Genomic DNA, 18,873 nt, shown 5'->3' with positions numbered 1-18,873 from the left:
CCAAATGCAGCCACTTTACTGCCATTCTAAAAGTAGTTGCAGCGCACGGGAAACCTTCGTGCCGACGGCAGCGTCTGCAACATTTTGGCGTGGCTTGGTAAAAGGACCCCAAAGTGCGCTGAAGTCAAAGTATGGCTCCGGACTGCCCTATTTCATCTCCCATTCTGATCTGTAACGTCTGGGGTCTCTGTGGGGCTGGAAATCACGTTCTGAAATCAGGTAGCCCAACCCCTCCTACTCAATCAGGCTTTGTTTGTTCTCTGAGCTACTGACATCATGGATGTCTTCTAGCCTGCTATTTTATGAGGTCATGAGCAGAGAGAACACAGCCTGAGCTTTGCAGTCCATTTCCCTGCAACAGTAACTGACTACAAAACTTACTAAGGAGGATTGTGAAATCCCACAAAACTCTTGTTCTCCCTTGCTCTGTTTTTCTTTCTCTCACTTTGCCCTCTTGTCCTTTTCTTCTTCCTCCTCTTTCCCGACCCCCTCCTTTCCTCCATCTCTCCTCACCTCTTTTCTATTATTGACACTGGGGATGTCACATACAGGTTTTTCTAAATGGTTTCAGGGCTGCCCGCCCGCTCAAGGAATAAACATCTTTGTCTAGAGAAAAATACACCAAATATTTTCTTAATCCCGCAGATACCGTATTCTTGTAAAGGAAGGTAACAAGATTTCTCGTTGCCTCCTTTTTTTTAATTTTTGAAGTTTCTTCTCCTTTTTTTCCTAACCAGTAGTATTCTGCGTTTGTTTGTCAGATCTTATTACTTTGTATTTTATTTATTTATTGCATTTGTATCCCACATTTTCCCACCTCTTTGCAGGCTCAATGTGGCTTACAATTCATCATGGATAGTGGAAATGAGAGGGGAGTAGACATTTGGCGTTACAGGAGGATTTGGGGATGCATGGTAATGGAATACAAGATAGTAATATAACAGAAGGTATTATTAACATTTCTGGATATATGTGGGAGTTTCACATGTTTTGGTCTTTGTGGTATATCTTGTCGAAGAGATGGGTCTTTAGTACCTGTTTTGGGGGCTCCTTTTTCCCTTTTCGCTGTTATCGTTCTTCTGCCCACGAATTGGGCCTGACCACCGACAGCTAATGATGTTTCTGTCATTCTTCACTCCCCTTGTACTCACACATTATCGGTGCTGGGGGGGGGGGGGGGGCACAAAACATCAGACTCCCACAGCTGTAATATAAATATGCGAGGAAGAACCCTGCCTTTGGCAGACAACCCAAATTCACCAACAAAATGGTTTCCTATTTAGGTTCATAGCAGAAGGAGCTATAGAATTCTTCAATGCTAAAGAATTCTATAGCTCCTCCTGCTACGAACCTAAATAACTTGGGGGGTGCCATTGCGCCAATGATCATAATACTGTAATTCATTCCCACCACCTCACTGCTTTACCACCATACTTCATCCATCGATCATTTAATACATATCTCCTTCTTCGTGACCTCACGGGGGTCAATAAATAAATTACTTAATTTTAAAGAGCAACGATAAATATTTATTTTACAATCAGTTATACCCTCCGGTTGAAATGGTGAGCTTGAGTGGGCGTCCCTTATGTAAATTTCTTCTGTCCAGTTAGAGGCTGAAACGTAGGTGGCTAACGTCAGATCTATTAGAACATTAAAAAGGGGGAATATGAAACGACGACGCCATCTTTGTAGGGGAAGAACCCGGTAATTTAAAGTTGAGCTGGCGCTTAAACGGCGAAAGGTAAGACGGCGGGTCAGTAGAAGAACTTAACAGTGTGTATTTTTATTGACGTACCATAGAAGGAAGGTTCTAAAATATATTTTTTCATTTTGTTTAGGGGTCAGTCCTTGAAACAGCCCTATAATAGGGCGAAACGAGCATGTCGGGCGTTAACATCAGCCCCTGGCTCCGATACATCTAATTAAGATGAGTATTTGAAAATATATATAAATAAGACATAAAGTAAAAGTAAATACATAAAATAAATCGCGAAAATTGTGAACCCATGAAGAATTACACGCAGGTTCCATTGCCATTACTAAAGATTGGCAGCGTGCACAACTGAGGTCACGAAGGAGACATGTATTAAATGATCGATGGATGAAGTATGGTGGTAAAGAAGTGAGGTGGTGGGAATGAATTACAGTATCTTAATCCCACAATAAACAACGAGTTAAGATTGCCAGTGTGAGAAGTAATTGTGCCAATTATCAGCAGAACATTCTGTGGGCATCTCATCATATATACAGGATATAGGACCTAATATTCAATGGATTTATGCTTGTAGCGGGCCTCTGAAAATTTAGGGCTAGGTTTACTAAGTGGCAGTATGGGCGCGTTAGCATTTTTAACGCGTGTAAATGGTTTACATGTGTTAAACTCTAACGCACCCATAGTGAGTGGAGGAGTGGCCTAGTGGTTAGGGTGGTGGACTTTGGTCCTGGGGAACTGAGTTCGATTCCCACTTCAGGCACAGGCAGCTCCTTGTGACTCTGGGCAAGTCACTTCACCCTCCATTGCCCCATGTAAGCCGCATTGAGCCTGCCATGAGTGCGGGGTACAAATGTAACAAAAATAAAATAGATACTATTGGCGATTCTACATGGAATGTTGCTATTCCACTAGCAACATTCCATGTAGAAGCCTGCGCGGCCGCATTGGTGATCTGCAAGGGCCGACTTCTACATGGAATGTTGCTAGTGGAATAGCAACATTCCATGTAGAATCTCAAATAGTAGCAACAGTGGAGGAGTGGCCTAGTGGTTAGGGTGGTGGACTCTGGTCCTGAGGAACTGAGTTTGATTTCCGCTTCACGCAGCTCCTTGTGACTCTGGGCAAGTCACTTAACCCTCCATTGCCCCATGTAAGCCACATTGAGCCTGCCATGAGTGGGAAAGCGCAGGGTACAAATGTAACAAAAATAAAATAGATACTATTGGAGATTCTACATGGAATGTTGCTACTATTGGAGATTCTACATGGAATGTTGCTTTGCTACTACTGGAGATTCTACATGGAATGTTGCTACTATTGGAGATTCTACATGGAATGTTGCTATTCCACTAGCAACATTCCATGTAGAAGGCTGCGCAGGGTTCTGTTTCTGTGAGTCTAACGTCCTGCACGTACGTGCAGGACGTCAGACTCACAGAAGCAGAAGCCTGCGCGGCCACATTGGTGATCTGCAAGGGCCGACTTCTACATGGAATGTTGGAATAGCAACATTCCATGTAGAATCTCAAATAGTAGCAACAGTGGAGTGGTTAGGGTGGTGGACTCTGGTCCTGAGGAACTGAGTTTGATTTCCACTTCAGGCACAGGCAGCTCCTTGTGACTCTGGGCAAGTCACTTAACCCTCCATTGCCCCACGTAAGCCGCATTGAGCCTGCCATGAGTGGGAAAGCGCGGGGTACAAATGTAACAAAAAATAAATGTATAGGTGTGTTAGCGTTTAACGTGCCTTAAATTTACAGGCGCGTTAAAAACGCTAACGCACCTTAACTAATCTTATACTGACAATTTCACAAAACTCCTGAATTTAGGAACGCAAAAAAGCGGTGGTAACGAGCATATTTAGCGCAGGGAAAAGAAGTTAGGAGCTGAACGCTGATTTTCAAAACTAGATTCATAAACTAGGCAAAACAATGGCAGGCTTAAATTTATGAAACTAGAAACTGTATATAACATATACACAGAATACGTTACCTATACTCAAATATCTGAAATTCAAAAATGTATTTAATATATATGATTTGAAAAGGTGTTTTTTTTAATGCAAAGTTAAAATGCTAAAAACCTGACCTATGATGATTTGTGTGCAAAGGGCTCTGCAATAAAGTATTGATCTGTGTGAGCAGCACCGCTGACGTAAAAACAAAACCTTTTCGAATTATATATATTAAATACATTTCTGAATTTAGATATTTGAGTATGGGTAACATATTCTGTGTATAAGTTATATACAGTTTCTAGATTTATAATCTTGTGGTCATAGTTTTGTTATCACTTTAACCTAGTAACATGATGGCAGAAAAAGACCTGCACGGTCCATCCAGTCTGCACAACAAGATAAACTCATATGTGCTACTTTTTGTGTATACCCAACCTTGATTTGTATCTGTCCTCTTCAGGGTACAGACCGTATAAGTCTGCCCAGCACTACCCCCACCTCCCAACCACCAGCCCCGCCTCCCACCACCGGCTCTGGCACAGACCGTATAAGTCTGCCCAGCACTATCCCCGCTCCCAACCACCAGCCCCGCCTCCCACCACCGGCTCTGGCACAGACCGTATAAGTCTGCCCAGCACTATCCCCGCCTCCCACCACCAGCTCTGGCACAGACCGTATAAGTCTGCCCAGCACTATCCCCGCCTCCCAACCATTTTAGTGTCGTGAATTGTGTTCTGAGGTTCAAATTTAAGAGCATAACTTTTAAGCTCGTAAATTAAGATGGATTTTCAACTGAAAATGTAGACTCCCAAGTCTGGCTAAAAATAGGGCACAAGTTCAGGAACCCAGATTTTTTGAATATTAAGCCCATAAAGGTTACTTACGTCAGAAGGAGGCGGGGCCTAGGCCAGGGAAGAAGAGACGTCATGGAGACTCTGCGACCAACACAACAGCTCTTCCTGCCCGTGCAGCGCTTCAAAAAGAGGTGAGAGGCACTGTTCGGGTCGGTAATAGGGAGGGGGGTCTCGGTGGAGGTGGGGAGCGGCGTAGTCGTCCTCAGGGGGGGCAGCGGGGGCGGGGCACGGGGCGGAAGAATGACGGGAGGCAGAGTTAGCTTTGCAAAACACAAGAACAGGAAGGGAGGGGGACCGGGGCTGCTAGAATTCCGCTTTCTCGTGTGTGTGTGGGGGGGGGGGGGGGTGGGGGTGGGAAGTGGCGGACAGTGGGGAGCAGCGGGGGGGCATGGCCGTCCATACAGGACGCTCCTGATGAGCGCCCTTGCCCCCTCCCGATCCTTTTTGTATTTTTTTTATTTGATGTGTTTTCTGACGTCCTTTGGACCAATCACAGCGCTTTTAGCTCTGCTAATGCGCTGGGATTGGCTCAAAGTTTCACTTTATGATTTTTCCTGGCACAGAGCTGTCCTAACGAGAGGTCCAGACCTCTCGTTAGATTTCCTGCCATTTTCCTGCGTAAAGGCAATCGGAAAAGGTTAGTGCATCTCGTTTCAATGGGGTTTTTACACTAATTGCTCATCTCCATTCCGTTTTCGTTAGCTGCTAGCTTCCTCGGTAAAAGCCCTTTGATGCATGCAACGGATCAAATTTTCCTGGTTGGAGGGTCATTAAAGGCTCATTAAGCTTTAGTGCATCTGCCTCTAGGAGTTAAAAGCTGCATCAAAAAAGTGGGCTTTTACCCTAGATTTAAAGACGGCCAGAGATGGAGCTTGACAGACTGGCTCAGGAAGTTTATTCCAGGCATATGGTACAGCAATATAAAAGGAACGGAGTATGGAGTTAGCGGTGGAGGAGAAGGGTGCAGGTAAGAGAGATTTAACCAGTGAATGGAGTTCCTGGGGAGGAATGTAGGGAGAGATGAGAATGGAGAGGTAGTGAAGAGCTGCAGAGTGAATGCACTTGTAAGTCAATAAGTCATGCAAGGTTCCACGTTAGGAGTTACGGACCAAGAAAGGGATCTGGGTGTTATCGTCGATAATACACTGAAACCTTCTGCTCAGTGTGCTGCTGCGGCTAGGAAAGTGAATAGAATGTTGGGTATCATTAGGAAAGGTATGGAAAACAGGTGTGAGGATGTTATAATGCCGTTGTATCGCTCCATGGTGCGACCGCACCTTGAGTACTGTGTTTAATTCTGGTCGCCGCATCTCAAGGAAGATATAGTAGAATTGGAAAAGGTGCAGCGAAGGGCGACTAAAATGATAGCGGGGATGGGACGACTTCCCTATGAAGAAAGACTAAGGAGGCTAGGGCTTTTCAGCTTGGACAAGAGACGGCTGAGGGGAGACATGATAGAGGTATGTAAAATAATGAGTGGAGTGGAACAGGTGGATGTGAAGCGTCTGTTCACGCTTTCCAAAAATACTAGGACTAGGGGGCATGCGATGAAACTACAGTGTAGTAAAAACAAATCGTAGAAAAATTTCTTCACCCAACGCATAATTAAACTCTGGAATTCGTTGCCGGAGAACTTGGTGAAGGCGGTTAGCTTGGCAGAGTTTAAAAGGGGGTTAGACTGTTTCCTAAGGGACAAGTCCATAAACCGCTACTAAATGGACTTGGGAAAAATCCACAATTCCGGGCATAACATGTATAGAATGTTTGTTCGTTTGGGAAGCTTGCCAGGTGTCCTTGGCCTGGATTGGCCGCTGTCGTGGACAGGATGCTGGGCTCGATGGACCCTTGGTCTTTTCCCAGTGTGGCATTACTTATGCACTTTACTACAGTACTATAATAAAGCTTGCATTAATGAGGTATCAACAACCTTCAATTGCCATGGATTTTCAGGATATCACTAACGAATATGGATAAGAAAGACTTGAATGCACATCTCAGATGCATGCAAATCCACCTCATGAATATTCATTGTGAATATCCAGAAAATCATACCAACTAGGGCCTTAGCCTCTACTCCCGATCCTCAACGGCTGCCAATGGGTCAGGTTTTCAGGATATCCCTCATGAATATACGAGAGAGATTTGCATGCAATGGAGGTAATAGGCATTCAGATCTCCTTCACACATATTCATGAAGGATTAGGGCAAGGTGGGCAACCACAGTCCTCGAGGAGGACCACAACCCAGTTGGGTTTTAAAGATCCCCACAATGCATGTACATGAGATCTGTTTGTTTAGAATGGAAGCAGTACATGCGAATCAATCTTATGCATATTCATTTGTGACCCTCAAGGACTCTGGTTGCCCACTCCTGGTCTAAGATGATGCTGCCCAAACCTGTCCTGGGGGACTGCAAGCCATTTGGGTTTTCAGGATATCTGCAATGAATAGGCATGAGATAAATTTGCAGGCAGTGGAAGCAGCAGGTACAAATCTATTTCAGTCATGGATATAATATTCACTGATATATCCTGCAAACTCAGCAGCTTGGGAGACCCGGAAATACTGCAAAACAGGGAACGACAACCTTTCACTCTCTGATGCCAGGATCTCACCTCTCTTCAACCTGTGTGCCTAGCACAATTAAAAGAAACAAACAAAACCAGGCTGAGAATCGCCAAAACCCATCTCAGAAACTGCCATTCACCGCAGTCACATGAAATCAGGTCCCACTCCTGAGAAAGTTAAAAAACCCGGCGGGAGGTGCTCCGACCTGCGCCTTCAAAAAGACTCCGCCCCCTAGGGTGGCCGTGGCCCCGCCTCCTCCGAGAAACACCTGTTTTGACCTGCCAAGCAGGTTCCCAACTTCTTTTGCCTTCTGTTTAGTTTGCCTGTAGCGTTTCTGGGACGATCTGGCTGTGCACTTTTGGGGTTTTGTCTTCTCTGCAGTCGGTGCGGGCTGGCAAAAGGCTGAGAAGCCAGGGCAGGGCGCTGGCAGGCAGGCAGGTGGGCTCTACCTGGCTAAGGAAGCGCAGAGTGTGGAGGCGATCAGAAAGCAGACTGGGGGATTGAGCTCCAGTAAATGCAGGATTTCGGTCAATTTCCTCTAATCGCCCAGGACCTCAAGAAAGTTCGCCCGCAGGAAGTTGGAAGGCCAGGTTGTTTCACGCAACCTGCTTTTGAGTTTTCCTTGCATCATTGCCTGTTTCAGGAAACAAACAAAAAAAAAATCCATTGATTTTTCAAAAGCCAGACTTTTGATCTAGACGTATATATTTTGTACGTTCTTTCTGTGGAGGAAGATGATGGGAGACCTCTGCGCCCGATTCCTGTTGCTCCTCCTGGGCTTCCTCGGTAAGACTCCTTCTTCCCTTTGACTGTATCTGTTTTGACTTTGGCTGGGACTGTGATTAACTAATACTCAACCCATTTTCTCCTAAGCTCATTGCTGGGAAAGCATACACACAGGCATCCTTAGGCAGTTTAAAAGATAAATTTGCTTAATGATAGGGTTTTGCTTCTAAGCCTTTTTCTGTTTTAAGAGATTTTTTTAAAATTTGTCTTGACTTGCTTATTAACAGACATTGAGGCTCATTTTCAAAGCACTTAGCCTCCCAAAGTTCCATAGAAATCTATGGAACTTAGCCTCCCAAAGTGCTTTGAAAATATGCCTCATTGTCCCCATAGGTGGAGACAGGAAAAAAAAAAACCCTTCAGTACTCCAGGCACAGTGGGGAGATACACTTGCAGTGCCTAAAAATGGTCCCCTCTGCTCAGGTCTTTAAAAAGTGACCTCTGTGTGCTTGGGAGGTTATGAGAAAGTTTTGTTGTTGTTGTTTTGAATGAGTTGCATATCAAAACTTCAAAATCTTCAGACAAGTCTTTCTGCATCAGTACATATTGTCACAGCAGGCCTCCAAGCTCTTTAATTTTTGTTTTTCTGTTTCCTTGTGACCCTCTTTCTTTTCGATTTGCTCTCCATCCATCTTTCCACCCCTGTGTGATCCACAGGTCACAGTCACTTCCCATGATTTCGCTGTGGAAGGGCTAACCTGTGTGTTCCTTGTTTGTTTTCCTCACGGGTAACAATGAGCCTGCTGTCCCCAGCTCTGAATTAATGGGGTATTTTATCATGTTCAAGGTTTACCCCACAGGTGTGAAAGACCGTGCACCTCTGGGCCCTGAGGCACAGGTGCCTTCTCACACACCCAGTAACGCAGTCAGGGTTGGGGTCAATAGCTACACTGCCTTTAGAAGCAGGGTGATAAGAGTCAAGGCGATTGTTTATAGAAATGTTTTTCTTTAAGCTATACTGGGGAGTCAAATCATGTCTGTGTTAAAGAATTGGGCTGTAAAATTGTCTTGGATTATGAGGAGGCCAAAGCAGACTGGGAGCGGTCATATAGGAAAGGACAGGTCTGGGGTGCATTTGAAGATACTGGAGATGCTGCGGGGCAGGATTGGGGTGGTTTGTTGGACTTGTCTATGTAGGAGTGGCCTAGTGGTTAGGAGGGTGGTGGACTCTGGTCCTGAGGAACTGAGTTCGATTCCCACTTCAGGCACAGGCAGCTCCTTGTGACTCTGGGCAAGTCACTTAACCCTCCATTGCCCCATGTAAGCCGCATTGAGCCAGCCATGAGTGGGAAAGTGCGGGGTACAAATGTAACAAAAAGATACTATTGGAGATTCTACATGGAATGTTGCTATTCCACTAGCAACATTCCATGTAGAAGCCTGCTTGGCCACATTGGTGATCTGCAAGGGCCGACTTCTACATGGAATGTTGCTTCTCTTTGAGATTCTACATGGAATGTTGCTACTATTGGAAATTCTACATGGAATGTTGCTATTCCACTAGCAACATTCCATGTAGAAGGCTGCGCAGGCTTCTGTTTCTGTGAGTCTGACGTCCTCCACATCCACGACAGCGGCCAATCCAGGCCAAGGGCACCTGGCGAGCTTCCCAAACGTACAAACATTCTATACGTGCTATTCCTGGAATTGTGGATTTTTCCCAAGTCCATATTTTCTCCGATTTGTTTTAAATTTACTACACTGTAGTTTCATCGCATGCCCCCTAGTCCTAGTATTTTTGGAAAGCGTGAACAGACGCTTCACATCCACCTGTTCCACTCCACTCATTATTTTATATACCTCTATCATGTCTCCCCTCAGCTGTCTCTTCTCCAAGCTGAAAAGCCCTAGCCTCCTTAGTCTTTCTTCATAGGGAAGTCGTCCCATCCCCGCTATCATTTTAGTCGCCCTTCGCTGCCGCTGCCTGATGCTCTCTACTGAAATGTGGATGAACATTGAAGTATGGAGCAGGGAGGTGTTCCAAGGCAGGAGGACAAACGTGTCAGAGATGTGGGGTCCCTTAGGAGCGCGGGGCCCTGTGCGACCGTCCCTGCCTAAGACTGGCCCTGATTCTTGTTCAGTTTAGTTATTGAACTCTTAGAGGGAGGGATGTTAATCAAAAGGGGGCTCTTAATTCCCTTGTACCAGCCCAGGGGTTGCCAGTGCTGATATAGCAGGTGTTGCAGGGCAGAACTGAGATGTGCAGGCTTCCGACACAGGTGTGCCAATGCACCATCCCAGTGCCCTCTCCCTGACTCTAGTGGTTTATGCCCTGGAACTCACTCCATCAGAGCAAACAGAACAAGCAGCCACCCCGAACCATGCTGCATAAAAGCCCCAAACAAAACCAGCATCACTTTGTAATCCCTCAAATCTGAAAGCAAATGATTCAGGTTAGAAAGAAACAAAGGTCTGATATCTCTCATCCAACCTGTTCCAGTGCTCGGAGTTTAAACTTCCCAGAGAGGTTGTAGAATCCAATTCTAAACACTTGAACTTGGGCTCCTGAAGTGGGATGCTTCTGCTGGATCAGGGCTTGGCATCTGCTGAGCCTTTCATTTATATACTCTGCAGATGGAACTGTGGCCTGATGGTCAGCGGCGGGAGGGGGGTTCAGAGCCTCAGGTTGGGGGGGGCACAGTTTAGCCCGCCTCCCCCAGCCACTTTTGACCCCCATCCCGCCGTCGACCCTCCCCCGTCGCCGCCAGGTACCTTTGCTGGTGGGGGTCCCCAACCCCCCCCCCCTGCAAAAGTCTTCTTCAGCACCGGTCTCCGGCACCTTCGCTGATTCTGTCAGTCCTGACTCCTGATGTCCTGGTCGTCAGGAGTCAGGACTGACAGAAACAGATCAGCAAAGGTGCCGGAGACCGGCGCTGAAGAAGACTTTTGCAGGGGGGGGGGGGGGGGGGTTGGGGACCCCCGCCATCAAAGGTACCTGGCAGCAGGGGGAGGGGGAATCGAAAGTGCCGGGGGAGTCGAAAGTAGAGGGAGCCAGGGCTAAATCTGTGGGTGCCCATGCCCCGTGGCCCCACCTAGCTATGCCCCTGGTCGGCAGTGGGCTGAGATCCTAGGGAACCAGGTTCAATTCCCTCTGCAGCTCCTTGTGACTGGCCAAGTCGCTTAAGCCTCCGTTGCCCCAGGTACAACAGACCCAGTACCTGTAAAATGAAACTGTAAACTGCTTAGGTCTAAACGGTATATAAATACTTGAGATTATTCATTCATTCATTCAAGTATTTATATACCGTTTAGACCTAAATTTAGTTTCATTCATGAATGAATAAATCTCATCCTGCTGGCACCCGACAGAATCCTGCATATTTCTTTATTCTCTTAAAAAAATAATCGATTTTAACTCTACCAAAAAAACCTCCTAACTTTATTGAAATACATGTATATATAGTTTTATTCAGTTTTAACGCATCTCTGCCCTCTCTGAAAAGCTGTCAAAATGTGTTAGGTAGATTCTGTTCCTAATCCCGTCATCTGAGAGTGGACCTGCTCCTGGGTGCTGTGATATGAACAGTCAAAATATTGCTTTTAAACAACCTTGCCTTAAATTTAATTTTAGTAGTAAGTGACGGCAGGTAAAGACCTGAATGGTCCATCCAGTCTGCCCAACAGTCGCATTCATTCTCAATTCAGGATTCAATCAACAATGAACGTGAGATTATATATTTGGTCTTTCTTTTGGACATAGACCGTAGAAGTTCGCCCGGCTCTATCTCTGTCCTTATGTTCCGATTTTAACAGGGCACCTAGGTTAGGAAGTGCACGTGCCAGAAACTGCACCTTGAATGCAGGCACAGATATGTATAAGTATTCATGCACAACCTTCACAAGTATGCACATTGCAAACTTTACCCATGTTCCACTGAGACCACACCCCTAATTACACCTATAGAGAAAGGACAAATGGCGTTCACACTCTCCACAAGGACAGAACACAGCAGTAACAGGGTGGAAAGGAACCAATTCCAAGTGATCAGTCACCACACTAGGATAAGATGCTCCAATGAAATGTTATTAAGGCCAGTGGTGTGCTGGAGCAGGCTCTCACAGGCTCGCAAGAGCCGGTTGTTAAGTTTTTAAGAATCTTGGGAGCCGGTTGTTAAAGTAGGGCCCTCCATGGCTACTTTAACCACTGGCTCCCAAAATGTGGGCTTGGGCCCCCTGCTGAATTCTCTTTTACTTTGCTGGTGGGGATGCTGAGCCCTGCCAGCCAAGTAAATAGACTACTGCTGCTCCCAGCTCCTTGTTTCCAGCTCTGGGCAGCAGGCTGGGACTTCTCCAGCATGTGCCAAGCAGTGGTGGCAGTCCATTTATTGGCTGCCAGCAAAGGTATGCCTAGCGTGCCCGCACGAAGGGAGGGAGGAGAGAGAGGCAAGTGTTGCTCCCCCCCCCCCCTACCCGGCCACCCCTGGCCCTTCCAACTGCAGAGCTGGCTACGTCAGGAGAAAGAGCCTGTTGTTAAAAATTTACCAGCACACCCCTGATTAAGGCCCAAACTCCAATGAAATTTTATTAAGACCTATAGAGAAAGCACACACCTTCTTGACAAGGCCTATACATTTTAAACCTTTTGCCGTGCCTGTTGCACATGTATGTAGCCACATATGCATGAAAAGATTTACCTCATTATGAGCATTTAAGTAGAAATTTAACCTGTATGATGACGTGGTAGGTTGGGAAATATGCCATTACTGCTTGGGACATGGTCATAGAGGTAAAATTTGTACTTAAATGCTCATAATAAGGTACATCTTATACTTAAGAGGGTGATACCATTGAAGTCTGCAGTGCATGACATGGAGACAAGCTATGCAGAAGGGTGGCACCTCTGAACTCTCTGAGAGGGAATGACATGGTTACAATTGTGACTGTTTTCCTATGTGGCTGACATCTCCGTCCCGAGGACAATGTTGCAAATGACCTGGTTTCACAAAAGAGACTTCTGGCAAGTCCTGGTTTCTTTCCATTTTTAGCCTACTCCCTAATAAAATTTGGGATTTGCTGTTCCTGCTTCTTGCATGAAATCTCCACTACAAGATACTACAAAGCGTCAGGGACAGGTGGAGGGAAGAGGATGCTGAGAAATACTAGGGCAGGAGCTCAGACCTGGAGTATTGCAAACAGGTCAGGTTTTCAGGCTGTCCTTAATGAATATAGATGAGAGAAATCTGCATGTATAAGTACATAAGTAATGCCACACTGGGAAAAGATCAAGGGTCCATCGAGCCCAGCATCCTGTCCACGACAGCGGCCAATCCAGGCCAAGGGCACCTGGCAAGCTTCCCAAACGTACAAACATTCTATACATGTTATTCCTGGAATTGTGGATTTTTCCCAAGTCCATTTAGTAGCGGTTTATGGACTTGTCCTTTAGGAAACCGTCTAACCCCTTTTTAAACTCTGCCAAGCTAACCGCCTTCACCACGTTCTCCGGAAACGAATTCCAGAGTTTAATTACGCGTTGGGTGAAGAAACATTTTCTCCAATTTGTTTTAAATTTACTACACTGTAGTTTCATCGCATGCCCCCTAGTCCTAGTATTTTTGGAAAGCGTGAACAGACGCTTCACATCCACCTGTTTCACTCCACTCATTATTTTATATACCTCTATCATGTCTCCCCTCAGCCGTCTCTTCTCCAAGCTGAATAGCCCTAGCCTCCTTAGTCTTTCTTCATAGGGAAGTCGTCCCATCCCCGCTATCATTTTAGTCGCCGTTCCCTGCACCTTTTCCAATTCCACTATATCTTTCTTGAGATGCGGCGACCAGAATTGAACACAATACTTCTGCTTTATGCAAATCTATCTCATGAATAACCTATTTGCATCCCTACATTAGGGTACCTTTCTGGCTCCAGGTCCTAAGCAGTAAACAAGTCATTGACCTTTCTTTCTTATTTCAGAAACTGAAACCTGACTTGCCTATCAGCTCACTAAGGGCCTCGTACTAGCCTTCCCGGTGCGGCAGTGCTGACAGTGGACTTTGTTGGCATTGCTGCGTGGGAATCGCTAGTGCAGTTTGGTAAAAGAGGCCCTATGATCTGAAGCCAGGAGGTGTCATCCAAAGGAATCATGTGAAGTGGTTTACTGTTTGATTTGCTAAGACTGTCTTCCCTAGGGTTCCTGCCTTATCCATGCTTTGAGGAATTGCCTAATCCAGTTTTACCTCACTGCATGAATGAACTTTTTTGTCCCATTGAGCTTCCCAAGAAAATCAAAACAACAAGTCCCTGCATGCAATAGGGTAAAACTAGGATTGAATTAGCCTGGTCCTTATGACGTGGAATGAGGGGTGGATTGCCCTAACTGGGGATATCAGACATCTTCCCCTCCCTTCTAGTTGGGTGGGCGGGGGATCAGGCATCTCCCTTTCCCTTCCAGTTGGGTGGGCAGGGGATCAGGCATCTCCCTTTCCCTTCCAGTTGGGTGGGCGGGGGATCAGGCATCTCCCCTCCCTTCCAGTTGGGTGGGCAGGGGATCAGGCATCTCCCTTTCCCTTCCAGTTGGGTGGGCGGGGGATCAGGCATCTCCCCTCCCTTCCAGTTGGGTGGGCAGGGGATCAGGCATCTCCCTTTCCCTTCCAGTTGGGTGGGCAGGGGATCAGGCATCTCCCTTTCCCTTCCAGTTGGGTGGGCAGGGGATCAGGCATCTCCCTTTCCCTTCCAGTTGGGTGGGCGGGGGATCAGGCATCTCCCCTCCCTTCCAGTTGGGTGGGCGGGGATCAGGCATCTCCCTTTCCCTTCCAGTTGGGTGGGCGGGGGATCAGGCATCTCCCCTCCCTTCCAGTTGGGTGGGCGGGGGATCAGGCATCTCCCCTCCCTTCCAGTTGGGTGGGCAGGGGATCAGGCATCTCCCTTTCCCTTCCAGTTGGGTGGGCAGGGGATCAGGCATCTCCCTTTCCCTTCCAGTTGGGTGGGCGGGGGATCAGGCATCTCTCCCTCCCAGTTGGGCAGGCCACTGATATAAACAAAGAGTCAGAGGCGTAGCCAGACAACAGATTTTGGGTGGGCCTAGGCAAGAAGTGGGTGGGCACCAAGTGTTCTCCCCCCCCCCCCCCCCACCACCAAGAAAATATCTCAGCTGGTAGGAAAACACTTCTTACCACCTTGGCAGTCTGCAGCAGGCATTCGCTGAAAACTGAGTATGTGCGGGTGCCGGTATCATGGACAGTAACGTTTTTGTTACCATCAGGGGGGAAGTCTTCAGGTGGCAGAGTTTGAGATCCCCACCAGCTACCAGTAAATGTGTGCTACTGTTGGGTGGGCCTGAACCCTAAGTAGGTGGGGCTCCGCCACTGAAAGAGTGTATCCTCTCTGAGTTTGTCCTCTTCAAGGCATATTGGTTTGCAGGCCAGCAATATAAGAATAGCTACTTGTTCATGAGCTCCTGTGACTTTTTTAAATTGTAAACATTTTATTGAATTTTTATAATAAAATACAACTGAGGAGAAGGGAAGAAGTACTAAAATCAAAAATCATAATCACGTTTTTTTTTTCTGTAACCTTGTTTGTATTTAAAGATAAGACAAATTGTATGCCACCATAAGATATCATACAGAGTTCCTGTGCCTTTAAGAGGGCAGACATGGAGGGGACAGAACTGCTCCTGGAATTTGCATGCATCAATCGAGAATAGGTTTATAGGCTATGATTTGGATTATTCTATCCGATGTGCATTACTTTTCAAATTGGAAAGAGTAAGCCAACACTGGGAAGAATAATCAGACAACAGAAGTGAAAAACCCCCCATTATTTATTCTGAATTTATTAACTGGAATATGTCAATTTTGGCAAATGTACTGCTCTGATATTTATTTATTTATTTGTGATATTTATATCCCACATTGAATTCAAACTTGTTTGGAATAATGTGGCTTACAATAATTAGTATAGAATGCATAAGAAAGTAATTTGTTGTAAGAATCCAATTTTACAATGCAGTACCATAAACATACTGGCATAGCTATGGATGTTTAACATTTAGAAAATCTATTATGAATGAGAAATTGTACATGAAGCAAAGAGAAAGTGAATGGTAAATAGAGTAATAACCAATTCAGGTAATAATTAATTGTTTGAGATACATTTGTTCTTTGTGAGGGTTTGTTTGAATAGGAACGATTTGAGGATTTTGCGGAATCTAGTATATTCCTGTATATTTCTTATTTTTGGTGGTTCCTAGGTAAGTGAAATCTGCAGAGTGGACAGTTTTGTAGGTCACTTTTTTGCAATTTGGGAGGTGTAGTCTGAGATAAGTTTCTTGCCTCATATTTAGCGTTTCTTTGAGATAACTTTATTAATGGTACCATATAGCCTGGTGCTGTGCCATTTAGGATTTGGAAGATAAAGGTACATAATTTGAAGGTGATTCTCACTTTGATATCTTACATTTCACTTTCTGTTTCTCTAGTATTGCTGTACATGCAGCACTTGACTTTTTGAGGTTTCCAGTTCAGTCTTTTTGTCTTCAATCTCTGTTACTGACTTGTGGTCCCTTGTTTCATGTTTGTTGAGGGTCTGTCTGTGTTTTGTACGTGTGATCACAGTGTGAGAACGTAAGAGTAGCCATACTGGGTCAGACCAGTGGTCCATCTAGCCCAGTATCCTGTTTCCAACAGTGGCCAATCCAGGTCACAAGTACCTGGCAGAATCCCAAATAGTAGCAACATTCCAGAACCTGAACGAGTAACAAGATTCCGGAATCCCAAAGAATAGCAAGATTCCATGCAGAATCTCAAAGAATAGCAACATTGTACCTGGCAGAAACCCAAATAGTAGCAACATTCCATGCTGCAAATCCCAGGGCAAGCAGTTGCTTTCCCATGTCTGTCTCAATAGCAGACTATAGACTTTTCCTCCAGGAACTTGTCCAAACCAATTTAATCCTCGAACCTAGACCGCACCACCAGTACTACCCACACTCCAATTCTTTCCCCACATCTTTTACTATTGTCCCACTCTATATAACTATGTTTCTCTGTGATACATTGTAACATACTTTGCACCGTCTCTGTGATACTTTGTAACATACTTTGTATTGTATCTGTGATACTTTGTACCATACTCTGTAAGCCGCACTGAACCTGCTATCGAGCGGGAAAGAGCGGGGTATAAATGCTACAAATAAATAAATAAAACCTTTTTAAAACCCAGATACACTAAACGCTGTTGCTACATCCTCTGGCAAAGAGTTCCAGAGCTTAACTATTCGAAATATATATTTCCTCCTATTTGTTTTAAAAGTATTTCCGTGTAACTTCCTCAAGTGTCCCCTAGTCTTTGTGCTTTTGGAACGAGTGAAAAATCAATTTACATCTACTCATTCTACACCACACAGGATTTTGTAGACCTCAGTCATATCTCCCCTCATCTGTCTCTTTTCCAAGTCGAAGAGCCCTAACCTCTTTAGCCTTTCCTCATACGAGAGGAGTTCCATCCCCTTTATCATTTTGGTTGCTCTTCTTTGAACCTTTTCTAATTCCACTGTATCATTTTTGAGATACGGCGACCAGGACTGAACACAGTACTCAAGGTGAGGTCACACCATGGAGTGATACAGAGGCATTATAGTATTTTCGGTCTTATTCACCGCCCCTTTCCTAATAGTTCCTAGCATCCTGTTTGCTTGTTTAGCCACCTCACATTGAGCAGAAGATTTCAGCGTATTATCTACAATGACACCTAGATCTTTTGCTTGGTTGCTGACCCCCAAGTTGGACCCTAGCATCAGGTAGCTATGATTTGGATTATTCTTTGCAATGCGCGGAGGAGTGGCCTAGTGGTTAGTGCAGTGGAACATCGAACCTTGCTACTATTGGAGATTCTAGATGGAATGTTGCTATTACTGGTGATTCTACATGGAATGTTGCTGAGTGGAGGAGTGGCCTAGTGGTTAGAGCACCGGTCTTGCAATCCAGAGGTGGCCGGTTCAAATCCCGCTGCTGCGCCTTGTGATCTTGGGCAAGTCACTTAACCCTCCTTTGCCTCAGGTTCAGAACTCTGCTGCACGTCTTATCTTCCGCCTGGACTGATATGCTCATATCACCCCTCTCCTCAAGTCACTTCGCTGGCTTCCAATTAGGTACCGCATACAGTTCAAGCTTCTCCTACTAACCTACAAATGCCCTCAATCTGCAGCCCCTCATTACTTCTCTACCCTTATCTCCCCTTACGCTCCTACCCGAAACCTCCGCTCACAGGACAAATCCCTCCTCTCTGTACCCTTCTCCACCACCACCAATTCCAGGCTCCGCCCTTTCTGCCTCGCCTCTCCCTATGCTTGGAATAAACTCCCTGAGCCCATACGCCAGGCCCCCTCCCTGCCCATCTTCAAATCCTTGCTCAAAGCCCACCTCTTCAATGTCGCCTTCGGCACCTAACCATCAGGAAATCTAGACTGCCCCAATTTGATTGACTGCACATTTTGTCCATTAGATTGTAAGCTCCTTTGAGCAGGGACTGTACAGCACTGCGTAACCCTAGTAGCACTTTAGAAGTGTTAAGTAGTAGTAGTAGTAGGTACAAACTTAGATTGTGAGCCCTCCTGGGACAGAGAAATATCCAGTGTATCTGAATGTAACTCACCTTGAGATACTACTGAAAAAGGTGTGAGCAAAATCTAAATAAATAAATATTTGAGATTCTACATGGAATGTTAATGTTGCTATTCCACTAGCAACATTCCATGTAGAAGCCTGCCCTTGCAGATCAGCAACGCAGCCGCGCAGGCTTTTGTTTCTGTGAGTCTGACGTCAGGACATCAGACTCACAGAAACAGAAGCCTGCGCAGCCTTCTACATGGAATGTTGCTAGTGGAATAGCAACATTCCATGTAGAATCTCCAATAGTAGCAACATTCCATGTAGAATCTCCAAGAGTAGCAACATTCCATGTAGAATCTCCAATAGTATCTATTTTATTTTTGTTACATTTGTAACCTGCGCTTTCCCACTCATGGCAGGCTCAATGCGGCTTACATGGGG

The 18,873-nt window shown here is 45.6% G+C and overlaps 1 protein-coding gene across 2 annotated transcripts in view; it reads left to right on the top strand.

The window, feature by feature from the left end:
• The first annotated feature begins 7,354 nt into the window (after window positions 1–7,354).
• Window positions 7,355–18,873, top strand: part of NECTIN4 (nectin cell adhesion molecule 4) — a 131,518-nt gene continuing 119,999 nt past the window's right edge. For both annotated transcript variants that reach the window (XM_030187506.1, XM_030187505.1), the window contains exon 1: window positions 7,355–7,882. In XM_030187506.1, coding sequence (XP_030043366.1) covers window positions 7,831–7,882 — 52 coding nt within the window. In that variant the 5' untranslated portion in view covers window positions 7,355–7,830. The remainder of the gene's footprint in view (window positions 7,883–18,873) is intronic.

The sequence above is a fragment of the Microcaecilia unicolor genome, chromosome 14 (genome assembly GCF_901765095.1).
Source record: "Microcaecilia unicolor chromosome 14, aMicUni1.1, whole genome shotgun sequence".
In the NCBI taxonomy this organism is placed as follows: Eukaryota; Metazoa; Chordata; class Amphibia; order Gymnophiona; family Siphonopidae; genus Microcaecilia; species Microcaecilia unicolor.
Note: the sequence above shows the minus strand (reverse complement) of the source record. Positions and strands in the feature narration are given on the sequence as shown.